The 18,805-nt window shown below is 35.6% G+C and overlaps 3 protein-coding genes across 3 annotated transcripts; all 3 read left to right on the top strand.

The window, feature by feature from the left end:
* Positions 1-347: 347 nt before the first annotated feature.
* LOC140755143 (chitin deacetylase 8-like) lies at positions 348-4,720 on the top strand. Its single transcript, XM_073090351.1, has 6 exons — positions 348-506; positions 1,239-1,551; positions 1,848-2,115; positions 3,228-3,414; positions 3,875-4,012; positions 4,588-4,720. The coding sequence occupies exons 1-6, from the start codon at positions 348-350 to the stop codon at positions 4,660-4,662; spliced, it is 1,140 nt and encodes a 379-aa protein (XP_072946452.1). The 3' UTR covers positions 4,663-4,720.
* A 2,001-nt stretch (positions 4,721-6,721) lies between these two features.
* On the top strand, positions 6,722-10,334 carry LOC140755150 (chitin deacetylase 8-like). The gene is made up of 6 exons (XM_073090361.1): positions 6,722-6,889; positions 7,295-7,607; positions 8,382-8,649; positions 9,001-9,187; positions 9,457-9,594; positions 10,206-10,334. Exons 1-6 carry the CDS (start codon positions 6,722-6,724, stop codon positions 10,278-10,280), a joined length of 1,149 nt encoding a protein of 382 aa, XP_072946462.1. The 3' UTR covers positions 10,281-10,334.
* Positions 10,335-14,642: 4,308 nt separating this feature from the next.
* LOC140755141 (chitin deacetylase 8-like) lies at positions 14,643-17,313 on the top strand. The gene is made up of 6 exons (XM_073090350.1): positions 14,643-14,819; positions 15,204-15,513; positions 15,591-15,858; positions 15,936-16,122; positions 16,479-16,616; positions 17,192-17,313. The coding sequence occupies exons 1-6, from the start codon at positions 14,643-14,645 to the stop codon at positions 17,264-17,266; spliced, it is 1,155 nt and encodes a 384-aa protein (XP_072946451.1). The 3' UTR covers positions 17,267-17,313.
* The last annotated feature ends 1,492 nt before the right edge of the window (positions 17,314-18,805 follow it).

Genomic DNA, 18,805 nt, shown 5'->3' with positions numbered 1-18,805 from the left:
AAAAAAAGTTCTCTTCTCTAGGTAAGTGAACTCTCGAATAGGGCTACGGTATCTTCTGCCTGTCGTAAGAGGCGACTAAAAGGGGGCTTCCGGGGTTGCGGGGTTACGTACAAAATATGTTCCTTAGCAGTAGTTTCATTCTTTGAAAAACAGTTGATTTGCAATATCTAATAATAACATTTTCCGTATCAAACCATAATAATCGTGTCTAAAACAGTAATTATTCCGTAGCATCAAGAGATCAAGATTGATAACCGTCTATTACTTCGATTAAAGTTTAGCTGATAAACCCTTCCTTATAAATGTCGGCAGATATTGCGATGTAGTCTATAATTAAATGTAAAAGTATGAAGTGGTTCGTCTTTGTACTCTCTCTGTGCTCACTGGCGATAGCAAGGGAGTTTCAGTTAGCAGAAACATGTGATAAGGAGGCGTGCCAGTTGCCGGATTGCAGATGTTCCTCAACGGATATCCCTGGAGGACTATTGCCAAGAAATACTCCTCAGGTGAGGTTACTAGGGATAGACTTACTTCATATGATAGATTGAACAACGTTTTGGCATCGGTATATTCGCACCCAAAATCGGTATATGACACAACAATAATGTAATACAACATTAAATTTTGGCGACCTAACGTCGTCCTTTTTTCGCTAACTTGACTATCTATCGATTAAGCCTTCACCATAAAATTGTTCTAAATTATCAGGAACGTTTAAATTTGTTCACATTTTTTTTTTAATTCGCCACTCTGTATCAAAAATCGGTAAAAGATATGGATAATTTGCATCGCCTGAAATCGTGGAAAAATCAATGCATTCGGTAGGATAGGGCCAATATCGGTAGAAATACCGAAAAATCGGTAGGTTTGAGAATACTGGCAGTGGCATGCAGGGTATTGTAAGGGAGACATACTAATCCGAGACGCTACAATTTAGTTGTGAACGGTAGCAACGCATCTGTGGCGACCTTAGACACGAATCTAATCTAATCTGGAGTTAATTACCTATGTCACATGGACAGCATAATGTCTATTGACTGTATGTTCGTTCACCACGACTATTTTTAAAATAAAATAACAATGATCGTAGTGTTTCACGATCGTGTAACTATGGTAACGCCATAGTGCCTCTTCGATCCAGGCTTTAAGTACACATATCACTTTGATAGATATTGGCTCCGCATTTACTGTTCATCATATATCAACTTGTCATATTAAACGATTCCTTTCTTCCTCAGTTCGTCGTTATTACCTTTGACGATGCAATCACTGTCTCCAATATAAATACCTATAGAGATGTACTGTATAATCGAAGAAACAGCAATGGCTGCCCAGCTGGAGTTACCTTCTACGTCAACCACGAATACACTGACTACACACTCGTCAATGAGCTCTACAACCAGCGTTTTGAAATCGCTCTACACTCGATAAGTCACAAAACTTCACAAACGTATTGGTCAAGGGCTACATACGATGATATGATGCGAGAATTTGGGGATCAAAGAATTCAAATGGCTCACTTCGCGAATATTCCATTTGACACAATGAGAGGTTAGTTCAAATATATATATTTTCCATCCACCCATCAAACGTCGAAAATCCTCATAGACCACACCTACTCTGCAATACTCTGACCGGTCTTAAGCCGTCTAAATCCAGCGGTTTCCGACCGCCCTATTCAGGTCATTAGCCTACCTGGGAAATACGGATCATAGCTCTATCCATAGCTCACCCAACCACTTTAAGTCCCTGTATAAGGTTAACAATGAAATACTATGTCTCGGCTTGATTATATGATTCTTTATTTTTTTTAATTACAAACTATAATTGAGATTCAAATGTTTTAGGTGTTCGTATTCCATTTCTTCAAATGACTGGCAACATGAGTCACCAAGTTATGGCCGATGTTGGTCTATTATACGATGGAACGTGGCCGACCATCAAGTACGCAGACCCTGGTCTTTGGCCTTACACCCTGGACTACGCTTCCATTCAAGACTGCATGGTTCCTCCTTGCCCAACGGCATCCATTCCCAAATCCTGGATTAAGCCTATGATCTGTTGGTTCGATCTGAATAACGTTCCTTGCGCAATGGTCGACAGTTGTTTCCATGTGTAAGTATTGTTTTTTCAATACAAGTAATAAGTCTCTTCATCAGTATAAGGAAAGCCCCGTTAAAAAATCATTGATAGCAGTATCTACATAGATACTACTATCAATTATGCATATATTCTTAGATCTTTTCTTTACAATATTCTTATATATGATCCAAAACTATTAAAAGTATAGAACATACTATCGAAGATAATAATCCTTTAAAATAAGTATCCCTGATTGTCAATAAGTCTAACAAATAACTTTATCCTATGACCCAGAGAAGTAAAGTGATTTATAACAAAAATGTACATGTTTACAACAGCGTCTAAATATTACATTGACATTGTAAAATGCGGTGCGTAAGTGACAATAAAGTTATCATTATGTGCAATTAAGTGATCAATTAATATATACTTATCACATGCATATAGTTAAAATTGGAAAGATTACGAATAGTTGAAGGGATCAGAACCGATAAAAACAATGATTATAAGTAAATACGTCAATTCAATATCTACGACTTTATGTAAGGTTATTTGTTGATAATTTAGTACTTTTTCCCATTCACGATAATAAATCAGTCTGCCCAAAGTTTTGGTTACCTAAGATCAAAATTCGTCAATTTCTGCCAACTAGAAATAGTCGAATTTCGGTCTTTAGAAAGCAACAATTCTATTGATTGTTTCTTTTCTCTCATGGGTTCAAGCAGCCATTATTTTTTTGCTAAAAAAACAGAAAATTTACTTGTTCTGAAGGACAGCGCCGATGATATTGGAGAAACTTTTTTAAGATTATCAAGAACTGTCGATATATGTAATATATAGGACCATTACCGAGAAATACTTTCTTAAATCCTGCCGAATATATAATTGTTTGCGCATCAATGACTGTAACTAGTATAATTGTGTGCTGGGTAACATTTACGAGGAAATATTTTCAAGTCATGTGCGCTTTAGAAATTAATCATCACTTAAGGGTAAATGATGTACACGTCTGAGAGTTTTCCAAGTCCTCAAAGATGTGCGTATTCTTCTCTCACTTGGTCAGTATGAGATAGACCCCACTCATTATGAGAGGAGAAAAGTTTCAACATAATTCAGCCGCTAAAGTTTCATTGTAATTATTCCAGACCTGATGGCGAAGATGACGAAGGGTGGTTCCGTTTTATCTTGAAGAACTTTGAAAGACATTACCATGGCACTCGAGCTCCCTTCGGCTTCTACATCCACGAGTGGTACCTGAGAGCCAATTCTGGTGTGAAGAGAGCCTTAATCAGATTCTTAGATTTGGTCAACAGTCTAAATGATGTTTTCATGGTCAGTATTATTTTAGAATATAATCTGAAATGAATGTAAATATCCCATGACTACATTCATTCTAATTTAGTACTAGTACTTGATAATAGATTTCAATCTAAAATGCTGATGGTCATGGTTGTGGAATATCTGAGAATCCAAACTCCGGATTTAGCGATAAGCTACAATTAATTCAACTAAACTTATGCACTTCAAAGTCTTGAAAGTAATGTACTTAAATGAAGTTAAATGAAATATTGTATATTGCTTTGTTAATCTACAGTTTTCGAAGGGTGTATAAATCACTGTGTCCGATTCGCACTTAGCTATTGATTGATATTGATAGCTCACATTTTATTTCATTTTATGATCCCTTCTGATTGAAAAAGATGATCCACTTTCAGTTCCCATTTGTAGGTCAATAACCAATTTATTACTTCATTTCTGCGTTTCATTCAACTAACATGCTACTTTCTTTTAGGTGAACTCTGGTGAAGTAATCGACTGGGTACGGAATCCAGTTCCCGTGAACGAGTACATACGACAAGGTTGCAAACCTTTCAATCCTACAAGTTGCCCAATTTCTACATGTGGGCCTTTAAGAGCAACACATAATAATGTAAGTTTCAATTTATCTGTTCTTCATATTTTAAAAATATTTGGAATATATACGGAGTCCTTGGACGATGATAGAACTCTTTGAAGTTCATTAACAATGATTTGTGGTTGCCTTTGTAAGGAGATAACATTGCGAAAAAGTGAATTTATTTGCATATATGAGACGGTCTAACTTAATCTGCAGAAGTATATCTCATTTATCTTGCCTGGTCTCAATAAGTCCCTTCGATTAAACCAACCCCACAATTAAATCACTCCCACAATGAGTATAAATCCATCATTTCATATGTTAAATACGCTATATTTGGCCTTCAGTGCGTGCCAAAGAATGAGACATATGTTTTAAAAAGGAGAATCCTCTGCAGTGAGTTAGAAACAGTCAAAGAACTCAGGTCTAAGAACCATCTTAACACACTATTATTACAGGAAAACAGCATATTTACACCGCAGAAGGGAAGAAAGGCTAAGAAGATGTTGGTACTGTCCGAAGAAAACATGATGAAACATACTTTTACTTAAAAAATTAAAGATATCTTAAAGTATAAAACTGTATTAATGGCATTTTTATTTTCACAGATGAATTACTGGATGAACATATGCAACGTTTGTCCGCGAGTATACCCCTGGCTTGGAAATCCTCTCGGACAGTAAACTGGGTTGTAACACTGCATTGTAAATTGAAGATCTTGTTTAATTTATTAAATAAATGTATTTTAATAAAAATGTGTTTTCCTTCGTTTTATTATACTAGACTGTTATATTTTGCTTAAAGAAATTGTGTTTCTGATTTCCCATCAATTACAATCAGCTGATTATTTTTAAGATTTCATATGATTTTAAATAACATACTTATAGGTTTTAGAATCTACGTCTGTCTGTGTATAGTAAGAGTATGGACTCTAAGTCTGAACGGATTTTATACGAGATAATCAGAATAAATTTTCCTCATTTACTATCCACTTAAAAATAGTGACATTAGCTTTTCTAAATCCGAATATGAATTCCTTGTATTGGAATCTAGGAAGGTCAATTCCATTACATATATACTTTATATTTTTTATTTAATTGGACACAGTTTAAGTTTTTCGACGATAGGTATAATTTTCTGTTAATTGTGGAGAAAAACTAATATTTATAATAATTTGTACGAAAATACATACATACAAATAAAATACATACAATATACATAAACCAAAATAAAAGAAGATAGATATAATATAAATAGACAATGTAGCCAAAACTCATATTTAAATTATTGAAGTAGCACATGAACATGTAAGTAGTAACAGTGGTATAGTCCGCGTATAACTGCTAGTCCGCTCTGAATTTAAAAATAAATCGCGTCGCCATAGCAAATTGTATGACTACACCTGCTCGCAACAACTTCACAGCGGACTAGCAATTTGGCGATGGCGATAAATGGCACCTGCCGTCCACAGACATTTGTAATCAAGCACAGATAAGCTTAGACTTCCACCTCAAGTTGGCCACAAGTGCATTGCTATCCCTGAGGACTAAGTTGGAACATCTGAGATAAGTTTCACGCCCTTCAAAAACTTAGTACGAGGAGTAGAACCCTCTGAAGACATCGACTCCGGCGGCACCCTTATCTTTGCCTAATAACGGTTCTAGTTTGAAGGGAGTGGTGAGGGAGACATATTTTTCCGAGGCATTCCAGCTCAGTTCTCCGGGGTAGCGGCGCATCTGTGGCCGACCTCAGGTAGGGAATCAATCAAATGTGGGGTTGATCCATGGGCGACAGTAGCCACTTACCGTCAGGGGGATTGCATGCTCGTCTGTTACTTCTATATTATAAAAAAAAACAGATGGCGCTGTAGGTTAATATTATAGCAAACTAGAATGTTGATATCTTGTATGAAATAAAATTAAAAAATATATATTTTGTATAGACCTACAGAGGCATTTACAAAAATGTCAGTTACAATATTTTTTCCTAAACTACCTACTACCAGATCGAAACGCGACCTTAACTATCTATCTTGGATTTGTAAGAAATAGTAAATACATTTGAAGTCAACCTTCTACCTTTATTATAGAATAGTACGCGTAATGTAATATTAATTGTACAGGTATATCTTTTTAATACACATATAAAGTATCACATATGTACCTACTTAGGTATTATTGATATTCTCGTCCGTACCACAATCTTCGAACTAGAAGGAAGCAGCTCTTAGTTCTGATACAGAAATAGATGTAGCGATAGTGCCCTTAACTTCAAACAGGAATGGCCTCTCAATTTTAAAAGCCATAGATGACAAAAATATTAAAAAAATACTGTAACGTTGTTGTATTATCGATAGATTGCTGCTTTTTCTACGAATAAAATTTTCCTATAAATTTATTTTTTATAAACATGACGTATCTATTCCTTATGACGTTTCTTTAGCAAGTGATAATTAATTTCTAATATAGATAACTTGCTGCTTATTCTACGAATGCTATTATTGTATTATCGATAGTTTTTGCTTATTCTACGAATAAAATTTTCCTGTAATTCTATTTTTTATAAACATGACGTATCTATTCCTTAAGTCGGAAGTACTGATCTAATTAGTAACGATAAACTACTGAAATCACAGTTAGATAGATTAGGTTTTTGATTAAATTAGTTAAGCCCTAAACTCGATAAGAAAAAATAGATAAATAGACGCGATTAGGAGGATTTTCCATCAAAGTAAGCTTCAAAATGAAGTTGATCACATTGATTCTGGCAATCGCAGTGGCTTTTGTAGTAGCTGATGAAGAGGAACTGCCATTGGCAGAAGCATGTGACCCAGAAGTGTGCAAGTTACCAGATTGCAGGTGTTCTTTAACAGGTATTCCTGGAGATCTGCTGCCGAGAAATACTCCACAGGTAAGTTCGTTAAGACAACACTAAAGCTAAAGATGTAGCAAGGAAGAAATACTTTTCTGAAGAATCCAGCTTAGTCAGGCTAGCGACATATCTAGGGTTGATTACAGATGTCAGTGTAGCTTACCATTAGGTGGTCTGCTTGCTCGTCTATTACAATATAGGAGATAATAAAAAATGTATCACACAACGATAATACTTTCTATAAGGGATTTGATTTAAGCACTATTGGTATTTGCAGTAAAGAATGCGCTGTTGTCCGCTGACTTGGTAAAATAAAATATAACACGTGGAACTTTCGTATTGAGTCTCGATTAGCTAGCTTAGATACATTTTATAGTCCAGTCGTAGGTAGTGCAATATGTTGTTTCTAGATTGTACTAATATATTCTTCGGTATTCTTTCCAGTTTGTGCTTCTGACTTTTGATGATGGCGTCAACATCCAAAACATTGAAACTTACCGCGCAACGATATTCCATCGGAAGAACAAGAACGAATGCCCAATCGGCGTCACTTTCTTCGTCAGCCACGAGTACACTAACTACCAAATTGTGAATGAACTTTACAACCAAGGTTTTGAAATCGCTTTGCATTCAATCACTCATCAGATACCTCAAACATACTGGGCTGAAGCTGATTATGAGGTCATGATGAGGGAATTTGGTGATCAGAAAACTCAAATGTCACACTTCGCTAATATACCTTCTGATGCTCTCAAGGGTAAGGTTTCTATCAAATATGTAATACGCTGATATGATATGTGAATATCAGCACATGTGTTTTTTTATAATATGGGAGTAGCAGACGAGCATGCAGTCTACCTGATGGTAAGTGGCTACTGCCGCCCACGGACATCTGTAATCAACCCCAAATAGGATTGGATATTCCTACCTGAGGTCGGCCACAGATACGGCCACTACCCCTGAGGACTAAGTTGGAACGCCTTGGAAAAGTATGTCTCCCTTCAAAACGGAACACAGCAGCGCCTAACACTGCTGTTATTAGGTAGAAATAGGTGTGGCGGTGGTGTCGCCGGAGTCGAACTACAAAGGGCTCTACCACCTTCAAATTGTTGTTGTTTGTTATCAATATGCAAATAATTATCAACGTTATACGTATTTCCGTTTTACAACAGTGGTGTTAAGCGTTGCTGTGTTCTGGTTTGAACAATCATTCGAAAAATTCCAACTCAGTCCTTAGGAATAGGCATCTTTAGCTGAACTCATATACTATATGGGATTAATTATATTATATGTCAATGGGCATATAATATAGCTGCTCGTCAAATGCTCGTTTGCTACTTCTAAATGGTTTGGGTCATTTCCATGTCTAAATTACTAATCAGACAGGGAATTCAATATTTTGCGAAGCCAGTAAATGTAAATTTCAGCATAATTCATGTACAATGTAAATCCCAAAATTGGTAAACCATAATAAAATCGTCAGTAATTCTGATAGGCAGCATCTTAAGACATATTTTGTTATTTTTTTCAGGTGTCAGGATGCCCTTCCTCCAAATGTCGGGTAATGCTAGTTTCCAAATGATGGCATCCGCTGACCTTACTTATGATCTTACTTGGCCCACCACCAGATACCAGGACCCTGGTCTGTGGCCTTACACCTTGGATTACGCTTCCAGCCAAGATTGCATTACGCCTCCCTGTCCATCTGCCTCTATCCCTGGACCTTGGGTTCTCCCTATCATCACCTGGTCTGATTTGGAAGGCAGGGCGTGCTCCTTTGTGGATGCGTGCTTTTCACGGTGAGTATCTTATGATTTGATTTTTCTTCATTTACTTTTGACAAGATATTTTTTTATAAACTCTAGGAACTTTGCTGTTGCCAAACTTAAATTTTTATCTTACACACGTAAGCAGGTAGTTGATAATAAATAGTCAAGGCTGGGCTGGGCTATCTTCAAGCTGAACTTTAGCATTCTGAATAGAGCTTATATCCAGTAATAGATTAATAATAATAGTTTTTTTTGGAGATAATTTGATATGGTACTAAAATTGCTAAACAATATTTACTTTTCATATTTCTTTATTAACCGATAACATTTCCATAAATTCTGATTGCATACTTTTAACACTCCTATCAATAACGTTTACAGGCCAGACCTTAATGATGAAGAGGGATGGTTCAGATTCTTCGTCACTAATTTCGAAAGACACTACTTTGGCAACCGCTCTCCATTCGGCTTCTACGTCCATGAGTGGTTTATTAGCTGGAACCCAGCAGTTAGGAGAGCATTCGTCAGGTTTATGGATTTGTTAAACAATCTCCACGATGTCTTTATGGTTAGTATGAACCTTTATATTTAGGGATCATATTGTCTTTAACTCTTGAAAAATTAAATCGTACAAACAGTTTTATAATTATCGAGTACGGGGTTCTCATGACTGCACCTGATTTTCCCAAATTATATGATGATTATCGGAAAGTAACGATTACTTGATGTAGCAAGAACAAAGTTACGCGCCGGATAGTTATAAAGTGGTAACAACTCCAAATCAGGCAAACTATTTGCATATTTGCTAGTAACATAGTATAAATTCAACTTTTTTAGGTAAACGCCAACGAAGTGATTGACTGGGTGAAAGACCCTATCCCATTGGATGAATACAAGCGGAAACCTTGCAGACAGATACCAAGAGCCCAGTGCGCCGCAAGGAGTTGTGGTCCTTTGACATCATCTCATACTGAGGTAAGTAATATATTCGGAGTATAAACCTCTATTGTATTTGGAGTATATATCCGACTTCGACGGTACCCCCGCCATACCTATTTCTGCCTCATAACAGCAATGTTAGGCGCTGCTGTGTTCTGGTTTGAAGGGTGTGGTAAGGGAGACATACTTTTCCGAGGCGTTCCAGCTTAGTCCTCAGGGGTAGCAGCGCATCTGTTGCCAACTTCAGGTAGGAATATCTAATCCTATCTGAGGTTGATTACAGATGTCTATGGGAAGCAGTAGCCAATTACCATCAGGTGGACTGCATGCTCATCTGCTACTCCTATAATATAAACAAATTCCGATTGCTGGGAATACTTCCCAAAAACTTGACAAAGGCCTGAAACATATTACAGGTTAGTGATCAATTCTTTGTTTTTCAAGCCGCTGATAAAGTCTCCGAACAAAGTAGATAAGAATTCTAGATTTTAATACTTTAAGAGACTGAGATTTTTTCTACTGGTTTTTGGATTAACTACTTCTACTGTTTTGGATCTAAGGAAATAAGTTTGTTAAGTGAAACTGTTTTAAAAGCGAAGATACCTGAGACCTTAAGTACAATCAGTCAATGTTAATTCTCTTTACAGATGTCCTACTGGATGCAAATCTGTAACGTCTGTCCACGAGTATATCCTTGGCTTGGCAATCCCCTGGGACAATAAAAAAACTTCAGTAAATTAATAAATTTGTAAGTTTCCATTGATTTTTGTTCTTATTAAAGAATTTTGTGGACTTTTTGTTTCATTGTTATTAGCCTTTATGTGTATTATCGAATTAAAGCGAAAACTTAATATGGCTTCAATTTATTGAATCAAATTTATTGGTTCAAATCCCAGGAACCTCTGAATTTTCAAAGTTATGTGCGTATTACAAATTAATTATCACTTGAGCGAACAATTATCAATTGATTCATTATGCTTAAGCGGTGAAGAAAAACATCGCGAGGAAACCTGCATACCTGAGAAATCTTTAAAAAAATGTTTAGAAAGGTGTGTGAAGTCTACCAATTCTGGTCCTACGTTAAGTAAGTAAGTAAGTCTTATGTTAAGTGACCCATTATGGTCGCATTGCGGTCAATAAATAAAGATTTGATGATTGATCTGATTCAACAAGCGTCATGCAATGTCGGGTAGTAGGTATGTCGTATGGAATTCTATGGTTCCGCCTCTAAAGTGACTCATTTGACTAAAACGGTATGAACTATATAGAACATTTTTTACTAAGCGATGTAATAAATAGTTTCTGATTTTAATTTATGATTTAATTTCATGTATCGCTTCGAGGAGTAGATTTTTGATATTCCGTGTAATAGCAATGATTTTAACGATTGCTGTTATCTACTACTTAAAGGAAATGTGCACAATCATTAGACAAGTATACATCCGCCGGTTTATAAGAATTCAAAAGGTTGTGATAAGAGTAATTTAAATTACATGTTTCTACATTTAATTTTTAATCTTTAAGAGTAGCAACACAAGTATAATGTTGAGATTCTTCAAAGTTTGGGCAAATGTAGAGGTCAGATGACAATTGAACAAGAAGTTTGTGTACCTACAAGACGTTGAAACAACTTCGGTGGTAGATTAAGGTGTTGCCATCTTTTACCAAGTAGCGAAGTTTATTCTAAAAGGATACCTGAGACTTTCAGTACAGTTAGTGATAAATTATTGCTAAATACTGGATTTAACTCTGTAAGGGATATCCATGAAGCTATTTCCTAGGCTTGCCGATCCTCTGGGACCATAAACAAATGGCAAACTTAAAATATTTTTTTCTTAATACATTATTATTATAGATTGGTTGATTTGTAATATGTAAATATTTATAAAAATAATCCACTTTTAGCTTTGACAACCCAGTTACAATATAATCGCCTGTAAGATGTCTAACACACACTAGATGCTGACTGTTATCTATTACTTTGAAGGTGGTAGAACCCTTTGTGGTTCGACTCCGGCGGCACCACCGCCACACCTATTTCTACCTAATAACTGCAGTGTTAGGTGCTGCTGTGTTACGTTTTGGTGGATGTGGTAAGGGAGACATACTTTTCCGAGGCGTTCCAGCTTAGTCCTCAGGGGTAGCGGCGCAAATGTGGCCGACCTCAGGTAGGAATATCTCTATCTGGGGTTGATTACAGATGTCAATGGGCGGCAGTAGCCACTTGCCATCAGGTGGACTGTATGCTCGTCTGCTACTCCTATATTATAAAAATAAAAAAAAAATACGGACCCTGTGTGGTTCGACTCCGGCGACACCACCGCCACACCTATTCCTTCACAACAGAGATAAGCACACAATTCAAAGCTTATGCGCCGAAGAGATATTTAAACAACTTGGGTTAACATTTAGAATAGAGGTGGCGCCATCTAGTGTCAAGTAGCGTAAAGATACTTCTCTATAAATGTTTTGCCTACCAAATATCGACATTTGTCAATTTCCTTACATACTAGATATTGTCAAAATTCTAAAATTTGGAAAGATTGTTTATAAATAACGGGGGAAGTTTTCTTAATCTTTTAGATACTATAAATATTTACGATACGATGATATTTTTAAATATGTACTAGGCTTTTGACCAATTTTAAGTGGGATTTGAGTTCGTTTTGGTAACTTTATAGCTTGAGCTGTGCAATTTAAACTCCTTATTTTTATTATATTGTTTTTACAATGTTTATACAAAATTTATAAGATTATTATTATTGTTTTTATTATTTATTTATTATTGTTAATTCTTTCATTATACTGATGTACATTGTACAGTAAGCAGTGTATGGTGTATAGCGTAGTGGCCCGAACTCCACCTCTATCGAGGGTTCATAAAGTCATTATATGCATTTTAAAAATTAATTATTACTTGCTTTAACGGCGAAGGAAACATCGTGGAGCAACCTGCATACCTGAAAGATTAAAAAAATACAAATCTTCTCAAAGGTATGTGAAGTCTACCAATACGCACTTGGCCAGCGCAGTGGACTATGGCCTAATCCTTCTTATTCTGAGAGGAGACCAGGAGTGGGACAAGAATGACTTGACGACAACTAATATACAGTTATATAGAAACCATGATATCATATTTTACTTTGATATTATCTTCCCATTTAGTTTCTGGCTAATCGGTATATTTTAAAACAATTGATTTATCAGTTAATGCGTTGACTGATTATTTCTAAGAATAAGGGATAATTACCGATTTCTTGTAAGTGCAAAATGATGTTATTAAATATCAACAAGCCCACATTACACTTATGTAATCACTAACACTTATAAAGTGATTGTTTATTGTATGACGTCATAACCCAGTGATGCCACGTATAACTTAATTCTATAAGAACCCTTGAATTCATGGAAAAAAAATTATTTCTGCCAAATGTAAAAATATTTTCTATAATATCACGTGTTAATCTAAATTATATAAATTCAAAAACCTACCATTTGTTTACTCTTCTTCTTTTTACACGCAGACATCCTGTAATTGTAACGACAAATACCTGTTTTATCTATTTGTCTCATGTTTATTCAATCTATTTTGCGTACGTCACGTTGGTGATCAATAAAATAAATAAATAAATGTGTAGAATGTAGATGTTTTTTTTTAATAATTCTTATCAGTTCTATCATAATTGATGATTTATGATTCATGGTCATCCTAATATACCAAGATGACTTTGATTCCTCACAATTCATCATCAACTGGTTCTTTCCCCGCATACCAGCATATAACATGATAATAATTTAAACTATGTAAGAACTGAAAGGTATATTATGATAAATGCTAATTAAAACGATGTGATAATTAATATACCTACATGTAATTTGACTGATCGTCTATCAGATATTGAAATAAATCTAAATATATATAATTCAAAGGTGACTGACTGACATAGTGATCTATCAACGCACAGCCCAAACCACTGGACGGATCGGGCTGAAATTTGGCATGCAGGTAGATGTTATGACGTAGGCATCCGCTAAGAAAGGATTTTGATCAATTATACCCCCAAGGGGATGAAAATATTACTTCGAAACGCGAGCGAAGCCGCGGTCAAAAGCTCGTTATTAATAAAGTATTCATTGTTAATCCCCAAAACCAACATTTACCAAGCATTAGCTATTAACTAGTAGAGCCTGAAAAATCCTCTCATTTTTAAATCGTGCATTTACCAACTCACGTTGGTATCTACCAACGGGAGTTGGTAATCTAGAAGAATGATATCTAAAGAGATCTTTATATTTATCATTCGAGATTTCATGCAAAAGAAAAAATACACCACACCATCATACACCATTATCAGGATAAATTGACTTTTTTATAAAATTGAAGTAGCTTCTTTTCAAGCTTGCAGGCCACCTTAAGTGGTTATTGCCATCCCCATGCCAGCTCGATAGCTGGTCACAGATATTCCGGGATGGCAATCAGAACCTCTATTCTATATCGATAGAATAGAGGTTCTGACTAAAGTCGATGAGAGATGCGTTGCTGTATCGTTGTTGCATCCATGGAAAGGAAAGAATTGCTTCACGCCCTTGAATTATTTCAGGATTAGGATTAGATTAGGATTAGATTACACTAGATTAGATATGTCTTACTTCCCCTGTTTCAACCCTAATCACGAGAACATGACTCGAATAAGAAGCTTCAGAACTTACCAGTAAAAATTGGAATGCTACCCGACTTCATCTTCGATATAAAATGAACAGAAAATTAAATGAAATTAGTAGAAACACGCAAAATTTTACCAAAAATTAAATATTAACAATAAACGACCACTGTGCTTTGATGATAAAATAACCTAAATCATATTAACCTACATTATTATTCAACAAAAAAGTTTTGACTATCAGATGTACTTCCCACTGATAAGATTAAAACCGCATAAAAAAACGCATAGATCGTTTTGAGATTACCGCTAGCGATTACATCTAAATAAGTTGATACGATCATATTTAAAATTAAGATAATTTTCTTGTCATATAAATTAGGAAAACACGAAATATTGAATTACTCCTTGGTGGTACCGAAAATGAAGTGGGCGTTGGTGGCATTCACGCTACTTCTAGTAGCATCAGCTATTGCTGAAGAAGTAGGGAATGATTTGGAAATCGCGAAAGAATGTAATGAAGCAACTTGCATCCTTCCCAACTGCAGATGCTCGTCAACAGACATTCCTGGTGGATTGGACCCAAGAGACACGCCGCAGGTTGGTTCTAAATTTTTCTTTCTTAATTTCTGTAATTTGGAATTTTAACCTCTTAAAATTGTTTAATATATAAATGTAATACCCAATTTACTTTCTATGATTTCAAAATTTGATATTTTCTCATTAACACTTTAATTATAACAAAAAGATTATACTTGGTTAGAAAATATTATTTCGCATTAATCTTAAAATTTGAGGGAAATTTACGCTTAATATCCTTATCAGGAAAATTTACGGTTCTTATAATATATTTTATCATATAATGCCTTAAGCTTATCTATTAGTACAAACTTATTTCCAAAAGGGTCGCTAATTCGCTATGGAATCGATATGGAAAACTTATATATCTTCTTCGCAGAATAATAATTGTAAATACTTTTGCAGCTAGTTCTTCTGACTTTTGACGATGGTGTCAACGTTGTCAACGTTCAAAAATACCGGACATTGTACGGACGTAAAAACAAAAATGGCTGCCCAATCGGCGTGACCTACTTCGTCAACCACGAGTATACAAACTACAGACTGGTCAATGAGCTGTACAATATGGGCTTTGAAATTGCCCTCCATTCGATCAGTCATCAAACTCCTCAGACCTACTGGGCTGAAGCAACATACGAGACCATGATGCGCGAATTTGCTGATCAGAAGAGACAAATGGCGCACTTTGCGAACATTCCTATCAATGATATTCACGGTTTGTATATCATGTTTAATATAATTATATTTAGTTAATTGTATCAACGTTTAAGTAAATATATTTTTTTATTTAAGGAATGCGTATACCTTTCCTTCAAATGTCTGGCAACTCTAGCTTCCAAATGATGAACAGCGCTGGTCTCACTTATGACTCCAGCTGGCCCACGTCCAGATTCACTAACCCCGGTCTCTGGCCGTACACCTTGGACTACGCCTCGACTCAGGACTGTATGATACCGCCATGCCCAACAGCATCCATCCCCGGCCCATGGGTTCTGCCTCTTATAACATGGTTCGATTTGAACGGCTTCCCTTGCTCTTTTGTGGATGCTTGTATCTTTAGGTAAGTAATTATTATGTCAATTACAACACCATCTATAGTATAAAATTCCTTTTAATATTGCCTGTTACCATTTGTAGGCCTGACATAAATGATGAAGAGGCCTGGTTCCGTTTCATCATGGGCAACTTCGAGAGGCACTACAAAGGAAACCGCGCTCCATTTGGTTTCTACGTGCATGAGTGGTTTATCACCTCGACCCCAGCTATCAGAAGAGCCTTTACCAGATTTTTGGATTTGCTTAACAACCTTCATGATGTTTTCATGGTTAGTCCTAAGATTATCACACAATAACCTACAACTATATTCTTTGAAATCAACACAATTTAACTGCAATATTGCAGTTGTTTAAGCTGTCAATTACCATTGGCTTTCTTAGGGTAACACGTAACAGATCTCAACTAGAGTTGGTAGGTTGGTACTCAAACATGTTGACATAATCTTCTTTACAATTATAGCTCTCTGAATTGAATCTCGCTTAATTGAAAATATAGGAACAAAAAATGTGGAAACTCCCTTCAGAAGACCTTTACTAAAGTACTTTTCAGTGGAACTTTCATGGCAAATATTAATAGGATCTTTTAGAGAATTCTGATATTTTACAATAAACGCTTCATTTACAGGTGAATGCAAGTGAAGCTATTGAATTTGCTCGTAACCCGGTGAAGATTGACGAATACAAGAAGAAGGCTTGCAGGTCCAGACCTTTCGCTCCTTGTCCATTTAAGAGCTGCGGCCCTCTTACCGCAGAGCATACTCTTGTAAGTCATAATTTTATTATATGTACTTTGATATTATCTGATTTTGCTTCATTAGGTATTCTGTTTTTGATTCCTCCACCATTTTCCTTTGGTTGTGTTACCTTTGATTGGATATAGTAAAATAACAGTCCATCCGATGTTACGTAAAGTTTAGATGACATTTAATAAAGTTTAGAGATGTGTGGTTAGAAAAAAGAGAATTCTTATCCTAATTGCAGTGATTAACCATAAGAATATGACTAATAGGAATAGGACGAATGGGACAAGAATAGTACTAAATTCTTATGATACATCATATAAGTAATATTGTTACCTAAAATCACACTCTTCAAACCAGAACACAATAACAGAAGCAGTGCTTTAAGGCAAAAATGAGCGTAATGGTGTTGTCGCTGTAAGAAGCAATAGGTCAAATAAACTCGCTTCCACCAGTAAACTCATAAATTGAAGTTTTGGAATTACAATAAGGCATTCTCATAATAGAAATAGTTTTAACGACGCTTACTTCTGAACATTCAGCGCTTGTGGCAAACTAGAATACAATTCCATTGTTTTAATGGGTTTATGCTTATCAGATGACCTACTGGATGGAAGTATGCACCGCGTGCCCCAACGTGTACCCGTGGCTCGGAAACCCTCTTGGTAATTAGTAATTAACTTTAAATAATTATTCTTAAATGTTCATGTTTTATGAATAAATTTCTAAAGAATACCAATGTGTTTCGTTTTCGTTGACCTTAATATAAAACAAATAGCGAAGTATGTGTTTTATTTGACCTTAATTAGACGAATAGCGAATCGTTCACCACACCGAACGAACAGAGATAGTTAGGTCTAATCCCCAGCAGATGTCTAAATAGGACTAGGTAGTGGTTGAAGCTTAGCCTTTCAATCGGCGCGCATTAAAAAATAATTACCACGTTTGTTCCCAAATATCGCCAAATATTGTCACCAAATATCGCAAGGAATGTCACACGACTGAGTTCTTAAAAAAGTTCCAATGGTATCTGAATTTTACCAACGCACGTGGCCAGCGTGTAGAACTATGGCTTAATCCTTCACACTCAAAGAGGAGATTTGCACCCGTGAACAGTGGACTGACGAGAAATCAAAATTAGTGATTTCTTGCATAGAAAGAAAAGTAAGCAAGACAGATTATAATTTTAATATTAAAGTTAAGAGATGTCAAAAATGTCTCATTAGCTGATTGAACATTTTGTATGGACTTTGTATGGAAAATAACTTTTAGATAACTAGGCAGTAATTATAATTTGTACAATAAAGAAATAGATCCACACCCTTCCATCGAAATGAAAGAACTGCTTCACGCTTCTTGAAGGTGGTATAACCCTTTGTGGTTCGACTCCGGCGGCACCACCGCCACACCTATATCTTCCTCATAACAGCAGTGTTAGGCGCTGCTGTGTTCCGTTTTGAAGGCGTTCCAGCTTAGTCCTCAGGGGTAGCGGCGCATCTGTAGCCGACCTTAGATAGATATATCTAATCCTATCTGGGGTTGATTACAGATGTCCATGGGCGGCAGTAGCCACTTACCATAAGATGGACTGCATGCTCGACTGCTACTCCTATATTATTGCAAAAATGCTCTTAAATCACTTCAGAGTTATTTATGATAAAACCTCAACTACGACAGTATGTTTCCAATAAGAAACATTAGGAACTTCTTTAGAGTATGTCAGAAAAAATTGAAATGCTTCCCAACCTCACCTATTATCTTAAAAATTAAATTAAAAGCAAAATTAACGAACAACTAGAAACACGAATACAACGAAAAAATAAGATATGCTAATTAAGTAGTAGATAGCAATTTGATGATAAAATAACTTAAGGTAAATGCACCTAATTCGGACGTATTTTTTAAAACGATTTACAAATAATTTATGAGCTCCTTTTTAATGATCAATTGAAATCAAATTAAAATTGTAAGTATCTGATTTAATTAATAAAAATAATACACGATAACTATGACACCGTAATAATTATGTCAAATTTCAGTTTTATAGCTGTGTAACTAATGTACGAGTAATTTGCTATGCTAAATAAAAACACTGTATTTTCAGCTTTTCCGATCAAAATGTTATACGTTTATATGTATTTAAAAACTTAAGTACCTATAAATCCTCTCGTATATATAATAATCCTATTTAATTAATAAAAGATAATAATTT

Source organism: Epargyreus clarus, unplaced genomic scaffold (assembly GCF_041222505.1).
Source record: "Epargyreus clarus isolate Ecla_fem2 unplaced genomic scaffold, WU_Ecla_fem_2.2 ptg000032l, whole genome shotgun sequence".
NCBI lineage: Eukaryota > Metazoa > Arthropoda > Insecta > Lepidoptera > Hesperiidae > Epargyreus > Epargyreus clarus.
Note: the sequence above shows the minus strand (reverse complement) of the source record. Positions and strands in the feature narration are given on the sequence as shown.

Excerpts from the sequence above, each read along its gene's own strand:
- LOC140755143 (XM_073090351.1), top strand. The coding sequence starts at position 348 with ATGAAGTGGTTCGTCTTTGTACTCTCTCTGTGCTCACTGGCGATAGCA. Across the intron at positions 507-1,238 it reads TGCCAAGAAATACTCCTCAG|TTCGTCGTTATTACCTTTGA; the intron begins GTGAGGTTACTA and ends TTTCTTCCTCAG. Across the intron at positions 2,116-3,227 it reads GTCGACAGTTGTTTCCATGT|ACCTGATGGCGAAGATGACG; the intron begins GTAAGTATTGTT and ends TAATTATTCCAG.
- LOC140755150 (XM_073090361.1), top strand. The coding sequence starts at position 6,722 with ATGAAGTTGATCACATTGATTCTGGCAATCGCAGTGGCTTTTGTAGTA. Across the intron at positions 6,890-7,294 it reads TGCCGAGAAATACTCCACAG|TTTGTGCTTCTGACTTTTGA; the intron begins GTAAGTTCGTTA and ends TATTCTTTCCAG. Across the intron at positions 7,608-8,381 it reads ACCTTCTGATGCTCTCAAGG|GTGTCAGGATGCCCTTCCTC; the intron begins GTAAGGTTTCTA and ends TATTTTTTTCAG.
- LOC140755141 (XM_073090350.1), top strand. The coding sequence starts at position 14,643 with ATGAAGTGGGCGTTGGTGGCATTCACGCTACTTCTAGTAGCATCAGCT. Across the intron at positions 15,859-15,935 it reads GTGGATGCTTGTATCTTTAG|GCCTGACATAAATGATGAAG; the intron begins GTAAGTAATTAT and ends TACCATTTGTAG. Across the intron at positions 16,617-17,191 it reads TTACCGCAGAGCATACTCTT|ATGACCTACTGGATGGAAGT; the intron begins GTAAGTCATAAT and ends TATGCTTATCAG.